The sequence below is a fragment of the Drosophila simulans genome, chromosome X (assembly GCF_016746395.2).
Source record: "Drosophila simulans strain w501 chromosome X, Prin_Dsim_3.1, whole genome shotgun sequence".
Classification (NCBI taxonomy): Eukaryota; Metazoa; Arthropoda; class Insecta; order Diptera; family Drosophilidae; genus Drosophila; species Drosophila simulans.
This window is the reverse complement of record NC_052525.2, coordinates 3,269,413-3,284,942: the sequence shown is the minus strand read 5'-3', so window position 1 is coordinate 3,284,942 and position 15,530 is coordinate 3,269,413. Positions and strand designations below refer to the sequence as shown.

Genomic DNA, 15,530 nt, shown 5'->3' with positions numbered 1-15,530 from the left:
TGTAAATTATTTGATTAATGAAAACAATTATGGAACGTGTTCAAGCATTATACAATTTTTAAAGATATGACTGCACATATGGCTAATATATTTTTGCCTTAAAATATAAAAAATTAATTGTGAAAAAATATTTATTTAAAACAAACGACGCTTTAAAGGGTATTTATAATTAATTATATGTTTTTTCAATTTGCGGAATACGAGATTACATATATTTCAAGTTCCTTTTCAGTGTTCCCAACGGAATCGAAAAGAACGCAACAGGCGCGCATGCAAATTCCCAAAGGAGCAAAAAATATTTGTAAACAAAGCGGCTTCGTTTGGGAGCCGAAAGCGAATTTGAGCAAAATTGGTGAGTGAGACTCAAACTTGAGTGACTTTCCTTGTGAATGAAAACGATTGCAGAGAATTATTGTTTTATATATGTATATATCGCAGCTGAATTTGTTATATCCACAAATATTTGTCTTTCGAGAACTTACATTTAATAAAATGCACAGGTATAAACGTAAATATGAGTATTGTTACTTTATATTTTCCACTTGGCGCCCTAGCGATGGTACTTTTTGAACTGGCAGCGCGTGCAAAATATCGATAGGCCCAAGCGTGGTGTGTGAGCGTGCAAAATATCGATAGGCCAAAGCGTGGTGTATGCGCGTGCAAAATATCGATAGGCCCAAGCGTGGTATATGAAAAATACCACACGTGACACTCTGTGTATCGTTTTCCGCTGAGCTGGCAACTCCGCGGGAGCACGCGGCATAAATTCATCTTATTTTTTTGTTTGTGCGTATTAATATGTTTTAGAGCTCATTTACCAAACCGAAAATGAAACGCCCAACTGTGAAAGTGGACGATGACACCGGGGAGTCTTTGGCCAAGAAGCAGCTGCAGTCCAAGGCCAACTCCCTGCTAAATGCCGAGAAAGTGGACATCAAAACGCTCAAGGGATTCGTACAATTGCTGGTAAGTTTAGCAAATTAATAATTAACTACGTTAAATGAAATTATCTGCGCGCAGAAGAACACGCCCGACAATATGCCAGCTGGCGAGGTGATGAATACACTCGAGGTGATATTCAAGAACCTGCTGAAGCGAAAGGCAATCGCCGGCACCGATAGGCAGGGCCTCAAAATCCAGGAACTGTACGAGGAGACTTGGTTGCTCCTCATAGAGCATCTCCTGGTTGACTCGGAGAGTTCCGTTGCTGTAAAAGTGTGCATGCAGCTCATCAAGGTGGAGGCCAAGCATCCGATAGCACCCAACAAGGGTTGGCCCACCCACCGGATTCGCGGAATGCTGGAAACCCTAATAAATTGCGATGCAACTCCCACAACAGCACTGGCAAACTATGGGAAATACTGCAAGAACCTAGATGTATTGGAGATAACCCTGAAGCAATTGAAATCCTTGGTGCCCGGTGAGGACTTCAAGGACAGCCCCATTAAGGCCATGAACTTTCTGTCCATTGTAAACCTCTTGGATATGGGAAAGTCTGTGCTGAGCGCGGCGGACTACCACGTGGAAAGCGCCAAAAGACAAACTTTCAACTACGAGTTAAATCGCAAAAGACTGAATGATCTCTGGGTGACTATTATGGCAAAGGGCAACGAAGTGGACGAGAAACTGCATCGTCAAATACTGGTGGTGCTGCTGGAGCGCGTAATCAACCACCTGAACGATCCCATCCAGCTGACCGACTTCCTCATGGACTCCCTGCACCAGTTTGGTTGGTATTTTGTTTCCTAAACTAACCCGATCCCTTCTTACGACTGTTTTCTGTTTTCCCACTTTTCAGATGGCCCCATTGCCTTGCTGGCTCTTCAGGGAATTTTCACGCTCATGCAAAAGCAGAACATCACCTATCCAGATGTGTATGAGAAGCTGTACAACATGTTATATCCCCGGATGTTCCATAACAAGTACAAGGCACGCCTGTTTTACCTGGCCGATATCTTCCTGACCTCCACCCACTTGCCAGAAAATCTGGTGGCGGCATTCGTCAAGCGCCTCGCCCGCCTGGCCCTTCAATCGCCGACCGAAGACGCCGTTATTATGATCCAATTCGTTTGCAACCTGCTATTGAGACATACTGGATTGCAGAAATTGATTCGCGCCAGTCATGCAGCCGATGAGCTCAGCGATCCTTACAACCCAACAGAAACGGATCCCGTCAAATCGGAGGCCATGAACAGTTCGCTGTGGGAAATCACGCTGCTGCAGAAACACGTTGTACCAGAGGTGGCCAATGCTGCCCGGTTTATCAACTCGTCGCTGCCCGTAATGGAATTCGACTTAGCACCCCTCTTGGACAGAAAGGAGTGCAATGTAAGTGGAGAAAATGAATGATTCTTTTAATATTGATTAATTGAAACATTTTGCTCTTCTAGATTTTCGACGACGAATTACAGTCGAAGGCCAAACAATTTGCTCTGAACTACGAACGTCCTACCAATTTGGCTTTGCCTAAAAACCAATTCGTGACCAAGTACTGGGACCTCATCTAGATTAGTGTTACTATGCTAAGTTTAAGCAGGATTAAAGTGCTGCCTGTTATTGGGCTGCTGATGTGCCAACTCGGCCTGAAACCAATCGGCTGCTGAAATGTATTTGATGTTGCCAGGGGTCGGACCCCTCTTTAAGTTCATTTGATGTACCCTTGGCTGATTAAGTTGTCGAATCTCCGAGCAAGTGCGACAGGGACGAATCAAGGCGAAGTACACACACTCTGCAATGGATAGAAAGCTGAAGCCGAGGAATAATCCCATGAGACCTCCAACGCCAGCTGCAGGAATGTACGTGTGAATTCTTGGCTGAGAAACAGGTAAATTGAAAACTCACATAGAAAATCGGAAAAGCCTATGAACTCGGTCTGCTTGTTTGCTCGGAAAGTTGGGTCCTTAAAATACATATTCACCACCGCCACACTGCGCTCCACATAGGCATCGGTAAAGTTCCAACCACCATTCGAAGGTGTCTCCCTAAAGCCGTCTTGCGATATTCTCGTCGAATAGGCAATTGCGCTGAAGGTGAGATCGAAACACGATGGCAGGCACTCGTCAAGACAGGATTCCATCGCTATTATGGTTCTAAATCGAATAAGCTCCACACATTCCCTCTTGTGCAGTGGGCATATAGTGTCGTTTGCGTTCAATCGGGGCATATAGAAGGTCACACAGCCGCAGTGGCGGATTAGCCAGCCGGAAAGGCACTCCGCCACGCAATTTCTCTGGGTGTAGTGGGCGAACCAGCGAAGTTTCAGCTCATTGTGGAATAAACAACGCCTGCTCCGACGGTCCACATTGCGTAGGTGCTTCTCCGTAAGGATTTTCGACGGATCTATGCGCAGCTTGGTCTCCATTCCGGGTGCCAATAGGACTCCGGTCTCCCGGACATTCGGCGATTCATTCGGGCTGTGCAGGGCGATCTTGAAGCCAACGCTGCTGGATGAGGAGCAGTAGTAGGCATCCGCCTGGACATCCAGGGTCAGCGATAGCCCCAATGATTCCCCTGTTCCTTGGGCTCGTCGCGGATAAAGTGGATTATCCCCGTCCGGCTGAAAGCCTCGCTTGCGATAGCCCAACTCGGCATGCCAATTGACTGCATGGAATCCCTCAGGCAGACTTATATTCCGATGCGAGTAGGGAACTCTTTGGGGGATTATGATCGAGAAAATGTAGCATTTGTTAGTAAGTCTGCTTATGGGAGTGTAAATCTGTTCCTTTCTTGTCTACCCTTTGAAAAGCTGGAACCAAAGCCATAGCCCAGGGTTCGCAACTGCCTAAAAGCGGGCTCCAAAGCTTTCATAACTTTTGAAAGGGTTGGAGCCTAGAAGTGTGCTACGCAAACAGCTTTTTCAAAAGCTTAATCTGTGGAGGGTTGACGAAATGAAGGAACTGAGAGAACTGAAGATATCTTAAGCTTAAATAAATATAGCTTTTGCTCCCACCTTTTCCGGTACATAAACCTGGGGTGCAGCATATTAAAAACACAGCATAGACCTTCGTCGGTCACAATGGGGTGAAATAAACGTGCACATTCGTAATCATCGGCGCCAAAACGACAGTGAATAACCATTGACTTGCAGGGCTGTGAGATCTGTATGATTAAAACACGTAAGCAAACGAGGTATTTATATTGGAGAAGTATCTAAAGGATGGTCTTGAGAAATTCAACAGATAGCACCAGCTTTTTGCTTGTTCTTATCCAAGATTAATGGATGTCGCAATACATATACCAAACTAAATAGATTTGGAAACGTTTCTTACATTCAGTATAAACTCCTCCCAGCGGGAATCGTTGCTCTTTACCAGTTCCACGTTCACCTTCCGCCGACAGAGCAACTGCAGCATTGCGAACTCCACGGAATCGTTGGAAAAGTGTTCGACCCTTTCGGCCAGAGCCTGATTTAAATTGCAGATTGTCACTGCCGGAAAAGGCTCATTGGCAATGGAAGTTAGCTCCGGATCGATGCCCACAATAACCGGGTTAGTGTTCCATTTATCGAAGGCGTCCTGTATTAAGTAAATGGCGAGCGATAGCACCACTAAAAGGGCTATTCCGAAAAAGAATCTTCAAAATGATGACGAAGTTTAGCTTAAACTTATCTGTTTTACAATTACAATTTTCAATACCTATCACTGCTTCGCAATTTGCTGTTGTTTATATACTTTAAACCATGGATTGTGGTATTGCGACAGAACTCGTCCGTGTTTCTGGACAAGATTCTGCGCCAGGTGGATAGCGTGATTTGCAAATGCTGCGGCCTAGACCGCCTTTGTTGACTCCCAATGAAAGCCCTTCGTCGATTACGTGGCACTCGCATCTTCGGTTAAAGTTATACTGAGTTGTAAGTCCCCCATAATTCTACTTATTTGTGCCCATTTCCATTTGCAAATTATTAAGTTTGTTTATTTAATGTCACCTACTTGGCTGAGCAAGCACTTCGTGTACTACCTAGTAGTAGAGAAAAAGAGTTGATATACCTACCCTTCCATTAACATATAAATCAACAAGAATTGCATAGCTTACATATTTAGTTGAACGTTTTATTTATTTTACTTAGGTTACGTTTCGCCAACGTGTCCTGCCAACTTTGAGCCTCGAATGGCGGCAATGCAATTAGAGAATTTTCGGACGCAAAGGAATGCCTCATTAGGAGAATCAGAAACAGAGTCCTCAACCGTCACAGGAGCCCAAGTCAAGTCCCGGCCAAAAAGTGGGATCCCCCAATCGAAGCGGGAGAAGTTTGAGCCGGCCAAAGGCTCAAGTTTGCTACAATCAACATGGTCAAACGCACAAATGGCGAATGAGATGGTAGCAGTTCGGCAGAAAGAGACGTCCAGATGGTCAGGAGAAAGAGACAGACGGTTGGTTGGGGAACCACAGAAAACGACACTTGAACGAAAATCAAATTAAAAGCTTCAATGGCAACAGACGAGGACTTGGATCTGGTCCTGTTTTTGCTCCTCCTGCTGGCCACATGTCACCACATGGCACCTGCACACACACGCACTTTGTGAGGACTCAACTCGACTCCATTGAAACAAGTTCATAAAACACTTAACCTGACCGAGCTGACCAAATGTCCCCTGGGAATGCGAATGCCCGACTGAACCAAGCCGGTCCTGTTGACTTGTTAGCAGTTGATGTCCGATGCCCTTCGAACCACCTACGTATGTGTGTATGTGTGTGCTGCGTATGTACATATATCTGTTGTAACCCAGCATATCGCCCACCGAACTACCAGCCAGGCGAACCACCCACCGAACCACCGGATGTATCCGCATCAATGAGTGACCAGGCCGAAAGTTTCCCCTTCGTCTGCGACTTGGCCAGGGCTTGGGATGTGAACTTCTCTGCCGGGGCATCATCAAAAGTTACCAGCAAATTGACCTAATCTATGTACATATGTATGTCCAGCATAGTCCAAGGCACATGTACTCCAAAGGATCTGCAATGGAACACTGGACGAAACAAATAAACAGTGAGTAGGATCGATTTGTAAATTCATTTACTTATGCTATACATCACCGCGATTTGTTAAGCCGTTGCATAAGAGTATTTTGGAATATTCTTATTTGATTTTGTAGGCCTATTCGAGGTTAGAATAGGATTTTTTTGTCAGTGAGACTGGGGAGCGGTTTTGGATTTGGGAGGCGTGTGACGCTGCCCGCTGTGCTCCGCCATTAGAAATCGCTTAGGCCGATGGCGACGATGCAATTTACGGCGGCTAATAGCAGACAGATGTCTCTGCACATATTTACGGGGTGCACCATAGGCACACATTACTGCGTTCTGCTTTGCATGTCTGTGAAATTCTCACAGACAAGCCGTCAAATTATCATGGAGGTGCTGCTGAAACGTTTCTGTATTATTAGAGTTAATTGCAAGGCTTTCGTAACTCCGTTTTTCTTTTAGCATCACCATTTTTTATATTTAAGCCCCTTAGAGTACGGGAATCAAGTCCAAATTCTTTTCTCGAATTTTGAAATACACAACGTCGTGAAAAATCATAACTTACCCCATGTACATATATACGTAAATGCATATATATACCCAGGCACTATGTGTGTGTGTTAAAAAATCTGAAAATGATAGAAAAATGATTAATTGCAGTTGGCAGTAGTTCAGCAGTCAGTTGCTGCCACAGCTTTTCCCGCCGCTGCTACTGTGGAAAATGCAGAAAATGCAGCCCAGTAAACCTCACAATGCACACACACACACACACTGGTGGTGGTGGTGTGTGTTAGCATTCATGGCCGTCCAAGGGTGTGTGTGTGTGCAGCGAAATTCTACTCTTCCCCAGCCCTTTGCCATTTTCCTATTTTCCAAGAGTATGAACAATTTAATAGGTCTTGTATTATCTACTTTAATTCATAAGACCTGGAAACCTTTCTCTTTATTTAATGTCTATGCAAATCTATGCCTAAAAGCTAAGTTTGAAAACTAAAATTTCGGTTGAATTTACTTTAATTGTTCGCACAATTTCGTTGGTATTTAAATGTAGCTGATTCTTCATATATTTATTTTGCTTTCTAAGCATAGGGTATTGAATATTCAACGCGATTTTCGTTTCGATATCCCATTTTTGCTGCCTTTTTTAACACAACAGCAGCTGACTGCGGCGATATTAATGATAGATATGCGTTCGCTTCAATGCCCTGCTCCTTTCTGCCCTTTCTCCGCTTTCACTCCGCTTTCTCTTCCCTGTTTGAGTTATACGATAATATTTCTGTTATTTTCTGGAAGGTCTGGCGCTTTAAATTAGAGCTTTGGCGTTTAAACAGCTATTAAAAACATTTTAACTATAGGCATTGTGTGTGTTTTACGACTGAAAATTATTAATGAACAATCCGAAAAAATAAACGGAGAAACAATCCTAATCCTAAAGCAAGCACTTAGAAGTAGGCCATGAAAATAGGCAATGAGAGATGCATTGGGCAGATGCTTTATTTGCGAGTTCTGTTCTCCGCCAAATTTTGGTCGTTTTGTCCGTAATTTCGTCCAGATGTCCGTAAATCTGTCCGTCGTGATTTGTCCGCTGTCCGGTCGTCCATTCATTGTGTGCGCATCGTTGCCTTTTCGGCACTAATTTCCATTTATTCATTTAGTTGCAACATTCATTTCGGCAGCCATTCACACAGACTCGTTCGCTCAGACGCAGCGCAGACTGTGGATGTGGTCAGAGGGCTAGGTTGGATTGAGTTGGTGAAATGCAAGGAGAGTGCTGGGAAAACCCAGCGGAAAGAGGAGGAAGCCAGGCTGGACAGACAGACATTCGCCTTTCATTTATCAGCACAAAGCAGTGCAGTTTAGGACCACCCTGATGAGTTGGTTAAGGACTGACAAAATGTAACTCGGGCTAAATGTGACAAAAAAGGTCATATGGCAGAAATAAAACAAACAGAGGAGAATAAGGAAAATGACAGCCAATGCTCTGCCACTGCCACTGCCACTGTCACTAGCCCGCTTTTCCTCACTCTTCCCCACATTTCCCCATTCTGCCACCACCCTATTTTTTGGCTGCTGGTGCCAAAGCCACGAGTCGAGTTCCCATGGGTTTTTTGTTTGTTTGCGGCTGGCTGCGAGTTCTGGGGCTGCCTGATGAAAGGGTTCAAAACTATTTTCAAACTATGTATTTAGCGTGCATTATATAGAGTGAAGGGGCGGGGGTCAAGGGGTCATCATCATCAGGAGTCGCAGTCATCATCTTTGTGCAGGGTCGGCAGCTGTTTTATTATGTCCCCTTTGGCACAGTGGGTCCAAAGGGTGTTGCACGAACAAGAAATAAACAAGTGAATTGGAAAAATATTAAAATTGTTGACCATTGTTGCCGCCTGCTACACTAATACACACGCAGGGTTGATACCATGAACATATAACTTTTTCTACTTAAGTTAAGCCCTTGAATTAATTATGTAACCCTAAGAACTGAATTGGACACTGCGGTGTTGGGCCACAGTGTCCGGCTGTCGCACTGTCCGGCTAAATCCGAATCCGGATACGGACACTCGACCTCCGGACACTCCTGCCCACTTGTAACATATTTTTTGGGCAACGGCAACGGATTAGTTGCACGTCATGTTGCCACTTGAAGTGTTTATGTGAATGGACTGGCACTGCGGGCTTACCATTGGATACATATACATACATACATACATGTGTGTGTACATACATATTTATCGCACATATCATGCGACACTTAATAAAAACAATGTGCTCAACATGCCGCCTTAAATGGAAATCCATTTTCACTCCTTTTTGTCCTTCGTCCTTTTCAGTTGGCTTTTGTTTACCGAGTTATTTAAATGCTTTTGTTCCTTGTTCTTGCCCCCCCACTCTTCACATCATCCCATAAATTTATAATTAATTGTTTTAAAGCTTCTCGCTGTCTGTCCCTTTTTGTGCGAATGTGGGGGCTTATCCAATGGGACATTATATCATTTTGTGGTTTTCTATTTCCATTTCGCCCGATCCCAAAGCTTTTTACTTGTGTTATTCTTGTGACTATTATAAGCCAGCATCTTGGCTTGTTTCTGCTGCTTAATCGTTTTAGTAATTAGTATTTGGTGGTTTTCCGGAAATGAAATTGATGTGAATGTAGGTCATGTGAAATATCATTCAAGATGAGTGCAATTCTTCATTAGATAAATTATTAGTGCCATCTTTGCGTTAAGTGTGAGACTTTCCGAAAGAAATGAAGTAAAGGACATGAAAATCTATACTTGATTGGAATAATGACGAAAAAACCTAAAAATTTCTCTCAATGGCTGCGGACTAGCAATAATCAGCAATCGTTAAAATTATTAAGAAACTGCGAGAGCGGCGAATGGCAGTAACTTTCGAGACAGAAGACCTGCCTCAGACGAACATAAATCTACCAGCATTTTATTGTTTTATCTTTGGGCGTGCTACGTGCTCTGCGTTAGCCAGATATTTCATTGCTAGACAAGTGATTGACTTAATGCTAATTCGCGACTCAATTGTTTCAAATTTTTGGCCAAGACAAATAAATGCAGCAACCATTGCCCCCCAAAAAACGGACAAAAACACTGCGAGGAAAGCCATTTTTCAAAATGTTACAGTGTTGGAAAAATGTACAATTTGACACTTTTGTGAAAGCCTTTTGAAGCTGTTGAACAACTTACAAATAGTATTTAAAAATGAGGTTATTAGTGCTCAACTTACTCGAAACTCCATCATGCTGCTTCTGTGACAGAAATCCAAGTTTTTCTCAGTGTACATAACGATGGCGCAGTCTAGCGTATTCGGGGAATGGGATGCACACTAATGTCGCCTCGTTGCGCTGTAATCCACTCAAGGCGCTTGGCCACTTAAGGACGCTGTCCGTCCGTCCGTCCGTCCGTCCGTCTGTTTGTCCGTCAGTCAGTTTGTCCGCCAGTTTGTCCGGCCCTCGCAGAGACAACAACAATTGACGAAATTGTTTTCGTGACTTAAATTTTTGCGTGCTACTGTCGCTGCTGGTTGGGACGTGTTTGGAAAGCATATGATGTGATTTGCCATCAAATTGAGTTGTCTTGTCACTGCCGACCCAATTCCGCCCACTCCTAGATCGGTCCTGCCTACAAATATATATATATATATATAGTCTTAGCTCTCTCTGTGTGTGTGTAGTGTGTAATCTAGAGCCTGGACAGAAATGCAATTAAATTTGGAAAAATATCAACAGCCAAGACAGAATAATAGTTTATAATGGCAGGCGATGAGGAGGCAGAAAATGCCTTATGACAGCCTGAGAGCCTGAGAGGCTGAAAGTGAGGAGCAAGTGCCTGTGCCTGGGCTGCCTTTAAATAAATACTCGAAGTACATCCCCCATTTTGCTGTGTGTATTTTGAGTGGGATGTGAAAAGTTTGCCCAGGCTAAAAACCGAAATGGAAGTGAAACTCTCGCCCAGATGGTAATGCCGCCAGAAAAGTCTTGGCAAATTTTGCTGCTCGGTCAAGTTAAGTTGCGATGGGAGCTGTACAGTGCGGTAGACTTCTGTAAGGTCCTTTATTTTAATACAGTAAATGCAAAACAAGACAATTTGATTGATTTTATATAGCAATGTTAATTTGGGGTACTTTATTACTACATATATATATACTGCAACCGCTACTATTCAAAATCGAACTTATGTCCCAGAAACGCACTGTAGCTGCCACTTACTTAAAGGCACTCGCCTATATCCTTGTACACATTTTGTAGAGCAACTAAATTACACAATGTTAATATTTGCTATGTAAATAGGCCTCCGTGTGAGAATAGCTGTATAAATGAATAGATGGATGGATGGTTGACTAAATGGATGGATTGAGGAGTGGTTGGAAAGTGCAGTAGGAGCGCCTACGGTGCGTTCTGTTTATTTCTTATATCCATGGCCACAAAAGGCCCACACTTGACACACAGTTGCAGAAACAGAAACAGAAACAGAGACCGAGTTGCCGAGTTGCCGAAATGCCGAAAGGATGCGCAAGTTGCTTCTATTTAAATAAGCCGAGGCAAAAACTTGCCACAATTCCAGCAAATTTCTCAACACAAATGACAAAATTGCTCTGTTCTATGTCTCTTCACATATATAAAGTGAAGATATCCCCCGGGGCCAGCAAATTCCAAGGAAAACATTACCGCACTGAGAGAACGGCTTGTAAATGCACAAATGAAACGTATGTACTGGGCCAACATATGTATGTATGTGCATATATGTATGTATATGTTCACAAAGACCTTATCGAAACAAACAAACAAGCAAAGCAACAACACAAACATGGCTAACCAGAACGAAGATACATCGTGCCAACCGGGCTTTCTAGGTCTTCAGAATATAATTCGTGGAAATACTTAAATATTGTATAATTGCCAAAAAAGTTATAAACTCATAGTTTATTACTCAACACTGCTCATTATTGTGATTAAACAAACGCTTAACAAGACCAAGCTCTTTGGCTTGATTGGGTAATACCTTAACCATTTGATGGCCATCAAATGAAACGGCTTCCGAGTTTATGGTCAGTTCTCCGAGGCCACAAATCTTTCACACCTTTCAATCACAGCCCATTTGGCCCTAATGAATCTCCGGCAACTTTTCCAACAGGGGGAGGTGGGTGGTGGGTGGTTGTGAAAACCCAGTATCCACCCACTTCGTTCCACTTGCACTAAGTGCGAAGACACTTTAGCAAACAATTAATTGCCGTTAGCGGCTGCTGGCGACACACCTACCCAATTCATTTTGCATTCGCTCAGAACACCAGCTTTCCACAGGGGAAAATCGAGGTCCGGTGATGAGCGGAAAAGTGGAAAATGTGGAGAGGGGGGCAGTGGCAGGGCGCAATGAAGACAGCTGCCAAAAAAGGCGTTACGTCGCCAGTTAAACGAAGAACCCGCAGTGCGAGGGGAAAATCAAGAGATGAGGGGCTACCAAAAGTGGGTGGCGTTTTGGGGCACAGGCACAGACAGAGACAGAAGGGTTATCATTACTTCCACATAATTTAATTTCGGCAGGCCAGCGACCATTTGCATTTCAATGCCCAATAAGGGGTTAGGCGACGGTCCGTAGGGGGTTGGGGGGGTTAAGCAGGCAGATTTTAGAGCGAGAGCTTCGTTTGTTCCTCTTTTTTTTTCATTCCTTCACTGTGACCAGCAGAAGCAATCCGATTTCTTTCCCGCACACAAAGTTTTTGGCTGGCCTGCTCGTTGCACAAACTGAATTGAATCACCCAAATTATTATCCCCGCCAATCTCCTCATCATTCCGCTAAAGGATCCGATACGGCTTTCTTGCACTGCGGCCGCAGTCCAGATCTTAAACATTTTTGTTTAGCTTAGTTAATTAAGTAGGGGGTTTGGAAAACCAGCCTATATGTATTGTGTACAGCATAAAATATTTTCCCTAAATAGTTGCTCCAAAAAGTCGCACTATAGGAGTAAATAATAAGTGGTCATTAATTTTGACCCGCCAGAAAGTGTTATTTCTCACAGTGTAATTGGTTGGTCCATGGAAATGCTGCCTTTCCACTGCCCTGCTGCTGCTGCTGCTGTTGCTGCCAGATTTTCCATCATCATTCATAACAAAAGCAGTTGGCAGTTGCAGCCGCTTGCCAGTCGCCGCTCCCTCCACACATTTTTCCGCCCACGTAGGGAAATTTTTTCAACAATCTCTTTTTTCATTTTAAATTTTTTGTCCATTCTTCGTTTTTTTCTTTTTTTTGTGACATTTCCGTTTGCATTTGGCAAGCGGAAACGTCAGTAGCCCATTGGACAATCAGGCTGTGGACGTGGCCGGGAAAAGCTCGAGTTTTCCCTATTCTTGTTGTAATTGTAATAGTGGTTGTTGCTTTCGCTTCTGTTGGACATTGTTTGGTGTTGATGGCCGCTCATGAATAACAAATGCACACGGACTCAGGTGGATATGGCCATCTCATCTTTTGTCCCATCAGGAAGAGCCCCCCTCTATCCCTTTTTTTTTGTGTGTGTGATATACCCCTTGTCCCCCAAATTGTTCGTTGATTTGTGGTCAATCGAGTGCAAAGACGTCATCCATCGTTGGCATGCCAAAAATAAAATGGAGCAAACACAAAAAAAAATAAAGTGCACTAACCAATTAAATCATTTTGATAGCCAAATGCTGTACAAATTTGGGCTTTTGTGAGATTTTGATTGATCTCAGTCCGGATATCTGGAAGCAACTGGCTGCGAGTTCGAGTTGCTTTAATCGAAGCCGGAACGTCAGTTTCAGTTTGCCTTTTTCGGATAATAGAAAGCGGAGCGGGATTGGAGAAAACGATGTCTCATTGAGATGTCAATTGCATTCTACAATGGCCTTCTTTTCGAGAGCTTATCACCATGCCACGCCCCCCCTGTAACCCCGCCTGTATTCCTTTGGCGATACACTCCATATATCGGTGTTCGCTTTTTTATTCGGCAACATCCACGGAGCCCAGTCCTCTTTCAGTGTGTGTGTAAGTATTTCAATAAGTCCGTAAAATGGCTCAATATCTGATGGATTTGTGGACTGCAGCAGCATGATGGCTTAAAGTCTAGGGGCATGATGTCTTCTTCACTCAACATATATTATAAAAAAGAAAAAGGTTTCTTTTTTTTTTAAACGCAAAACTAGAAGATTTCGTCTATGTAAGAGGTATCACCGAGTTGATTTGCCAATTATTGAAACAGGTGCGTTAGTTAAGCCCAAAAATGACTAAACAGCGCGCACTAATCGCAGCACTTTGATATGAATTAAATAATGTTATAAATAACCCAATTCATTAGCAATTTGGCCGCTTCCATGGCGACAGCCAGGCGGATACTTTCCACTTTTTATCCTGCGAATGCATTCTCATTGTATATGGACTATGGGCCTGAATGTAATAATCTATTGAGCCGCTTCGATTTAATAACTGGCGCAATTTGCTGTTTGTCATATTTTACAGTCGCTTTGGAAAGGATAAAAAAAAAAAAAAAAAAACGAGCGAAGCTATAGAAATTCATTTTTCTGCAAAGCGGACAGATTTTGTCATCGGGGAATGGAAAAAAAGGGGGAGTAATACTACGCCCCTGATCTCAGTGCTGGCAATGGAGAGGGGGATGGGGGGCGGCGACATTAACTAGAACCATCTGAATTGAAATGCGAATGAAAAATGTGCGCTCTGCACATTCTGGGCTGACGATTGTCAAGAGCACTAATAAATTTCCACTTGCTACCGCTCAAATGCAACTCATCCCGCCCTCTGGAGCGCGCAAAACCCAGGAAACCCCGTTCCTTTTCCCCACGGCTTATTAGTCACCAGAATTCGTTCTCATTCAAAATTAATTCGCGAGCGCTGTATAAATCATACCTATACTTTTTGAGTTCTGCTGGGACGTTGGATAAGTGCGATTGGCTTTGGCATTCGCAAAAATGTGCAAAACTGTCACCTGAGTCGGGTGTTTGCATTTTGGAATTATTATGCCCCGGAGATCTGTTGGACTGTCGGATCTTGCCAAGGGAATGCCGCGGCTTACCGCGAAAAAATAATTGCCTAAAATGTAGCAAAGACTTTTTGCCATTTGGCACATTTCAAAATAAGGGCATTAAAAAGAATGCATATACATTATACTCGCATATATTCATTGATCAATTTGAATGCATGAATGCCGGTATATTTAATTATGAAATGTTTGTATGTTCAGTTAGCTCCAGTTTAATGTTGTTTCTAAAATTCCAATGCTTCTCCCAGAATTAGTTATATTTACGTATTGCACCTACAATATATAAAACAAGCTCTAAAGCTAACCAAAAGCCAAAAGATCAAAATAACATTTGGAGAATGTGTATCTTGGCCGGCAAAACGGTGCATATATCCACTTGTCGAACTTAAATCCCTGGGAAACTTAAGCCCAGACCATCGGCATTAATTCGCTCCATTCGGCAGTAGCAGTAGCACAAAGTTGTGTTTTTGGCTAATTACTGCAGTGTCCATAAATACTCACCTGGTCCTCCGTTTGAGAGGAGATGCGGATTCGGAGAAGCCAGTTGAAAAGTGTCAGATTCAGGAAGGAAGGTCCGAGCTACTAGAACCCGATACTCGAATGATGAGCTATGAGCTCGCCGAGCTGATGTTGGGCAAATAAACAAGCGGTCAGCACTCTGCTCTTCGTCCAAAACAAAAACAAATCGAAAAACTTTTAGAAATTCGAATCATGTAACGCAATACAAAGCAAAAATTCAAAAGTCCCAGAAATGCACCCACACCAACAAGTGCACTGAGAAAATTAAGGAAAGAGGGGCGGTTATATCACCTGCACTTATAAATTAATTTTTGAGCAGAACTACGTCTTTTATAATTGTAGCACCTAGCTTATATTTTATATCTACTATATATTTTAGCTGTATTCTTTCAGTGTAAACATGTGCACAATTCTTTAGACTTGAAACAAGACTTTTGTGCACCCTTCAATAGGGTAATTTATGTGTGCCAGAAAGAGATGGGGCTAACTGCAGCAAGTGCATTTCGTGTGTGTGGGTGTGCGGGTCTGTGTGTGTGAGTGTG

General features: G+C 43.2%; 2 protein-coding genes across 3 annotated transcripts; one reads left to right on the top strand and one right to left on the bottom strand.

Moving 5' to 3' along the window:
- The first annotated feature begins 690 nt into the window (after nt 1–690).
- Nucleotides 691–2,592, top strand: LOC6740710 (nucleolar complex protein 4 homolog B). 2 transcript variants are annotated; one of them, XM_016168716.3, is made up of 4 exons: nt 691–966; nt 1,024–1,729; nt 1,799–2,328; nt 2,391–2,592. In XM_016168716.3, exons 1-4 carry the CDS (start codon nt 829–831, stop codon nt 2,505–2,507), a joined length of 1,491 nt encoding a protein of 496 aa, XP_016037983.1. In that variant the 5' UTR covers nt 691–828; the 3' UTR covers nt 2,508–2,592. The 2 variants fall into 2 exon arrangements, with proteins under 2 accessions (XP_016037983.1, XP_016037982.1); XM_016168715.3 differs by having other exon boundaries at nt 692–966; nt 1,021–1,729.
- Nucleotides 2,529–4,092, bottom strand: LOC27207872 (pickpocket protein 28). The gene is made up of 3 exons (XM_016183513.3): nt 3,950–4,092; nt 2,842–3,650; nt 2,529–2,785 (listed from the first exon to the last, which is right to left on the bottom strand). The coding sequence occupies exons 1-3, from the start codon at nt 4,075–4,077 to the stop codon at nt 2,529–2,531; spliced, it is 1,194 nt and encodes a 397-aa protein (XP_016037981.2). The 5' UTR covers nt 4,078–4,092.
- Nucleotides 4,093–15,530: the final 11,438 nt, after the last annotated feature.

Coding starts and splice junctions, on each gene's coding strand:
- LOC6740710 (XM_016168715.3), top strand. CDS start 829: ATGAAACGCCCAACTGTGAAAGTGGACGATGACACCGGGGAGTCTTTG. Junction 1,730..1,798: donor GGACTCCCTGCACCAGTTTG/GTTGGTATTTTG, acceptor CCCACTTTTCAG/ATGGCCCCATTGCCTTGCTG. Junction 2,329..2,390: donor TGGACAGAAAGGAGTGCAAT/GTAAGTGGAGAA, acceptor TTGCTCTTCTAG/ATTTTCGACGACGAATTACA.
- LOC27207872 (XM_016183513.3), bottom strand. CDS start 4,077: ATGGTTATTCACTGTCGTTTTGGCGCCGATGATTACGAATGTGCACGT. Junction 3,651..3,949: donor AGGTTTATGTACCGGAAAAG/GTGGGAGCAAAA, acceptor AATCCCCCAAAG/AGTTCCCTACTCGCATCGGA. Junction 2,786..2,841: donor AGGCTTTTCCGATTTTCTAT/GTGAGTTTTCAA, acceptor ACATTCCTGCAG/CTGGCGTTGGAGGTCTCATG.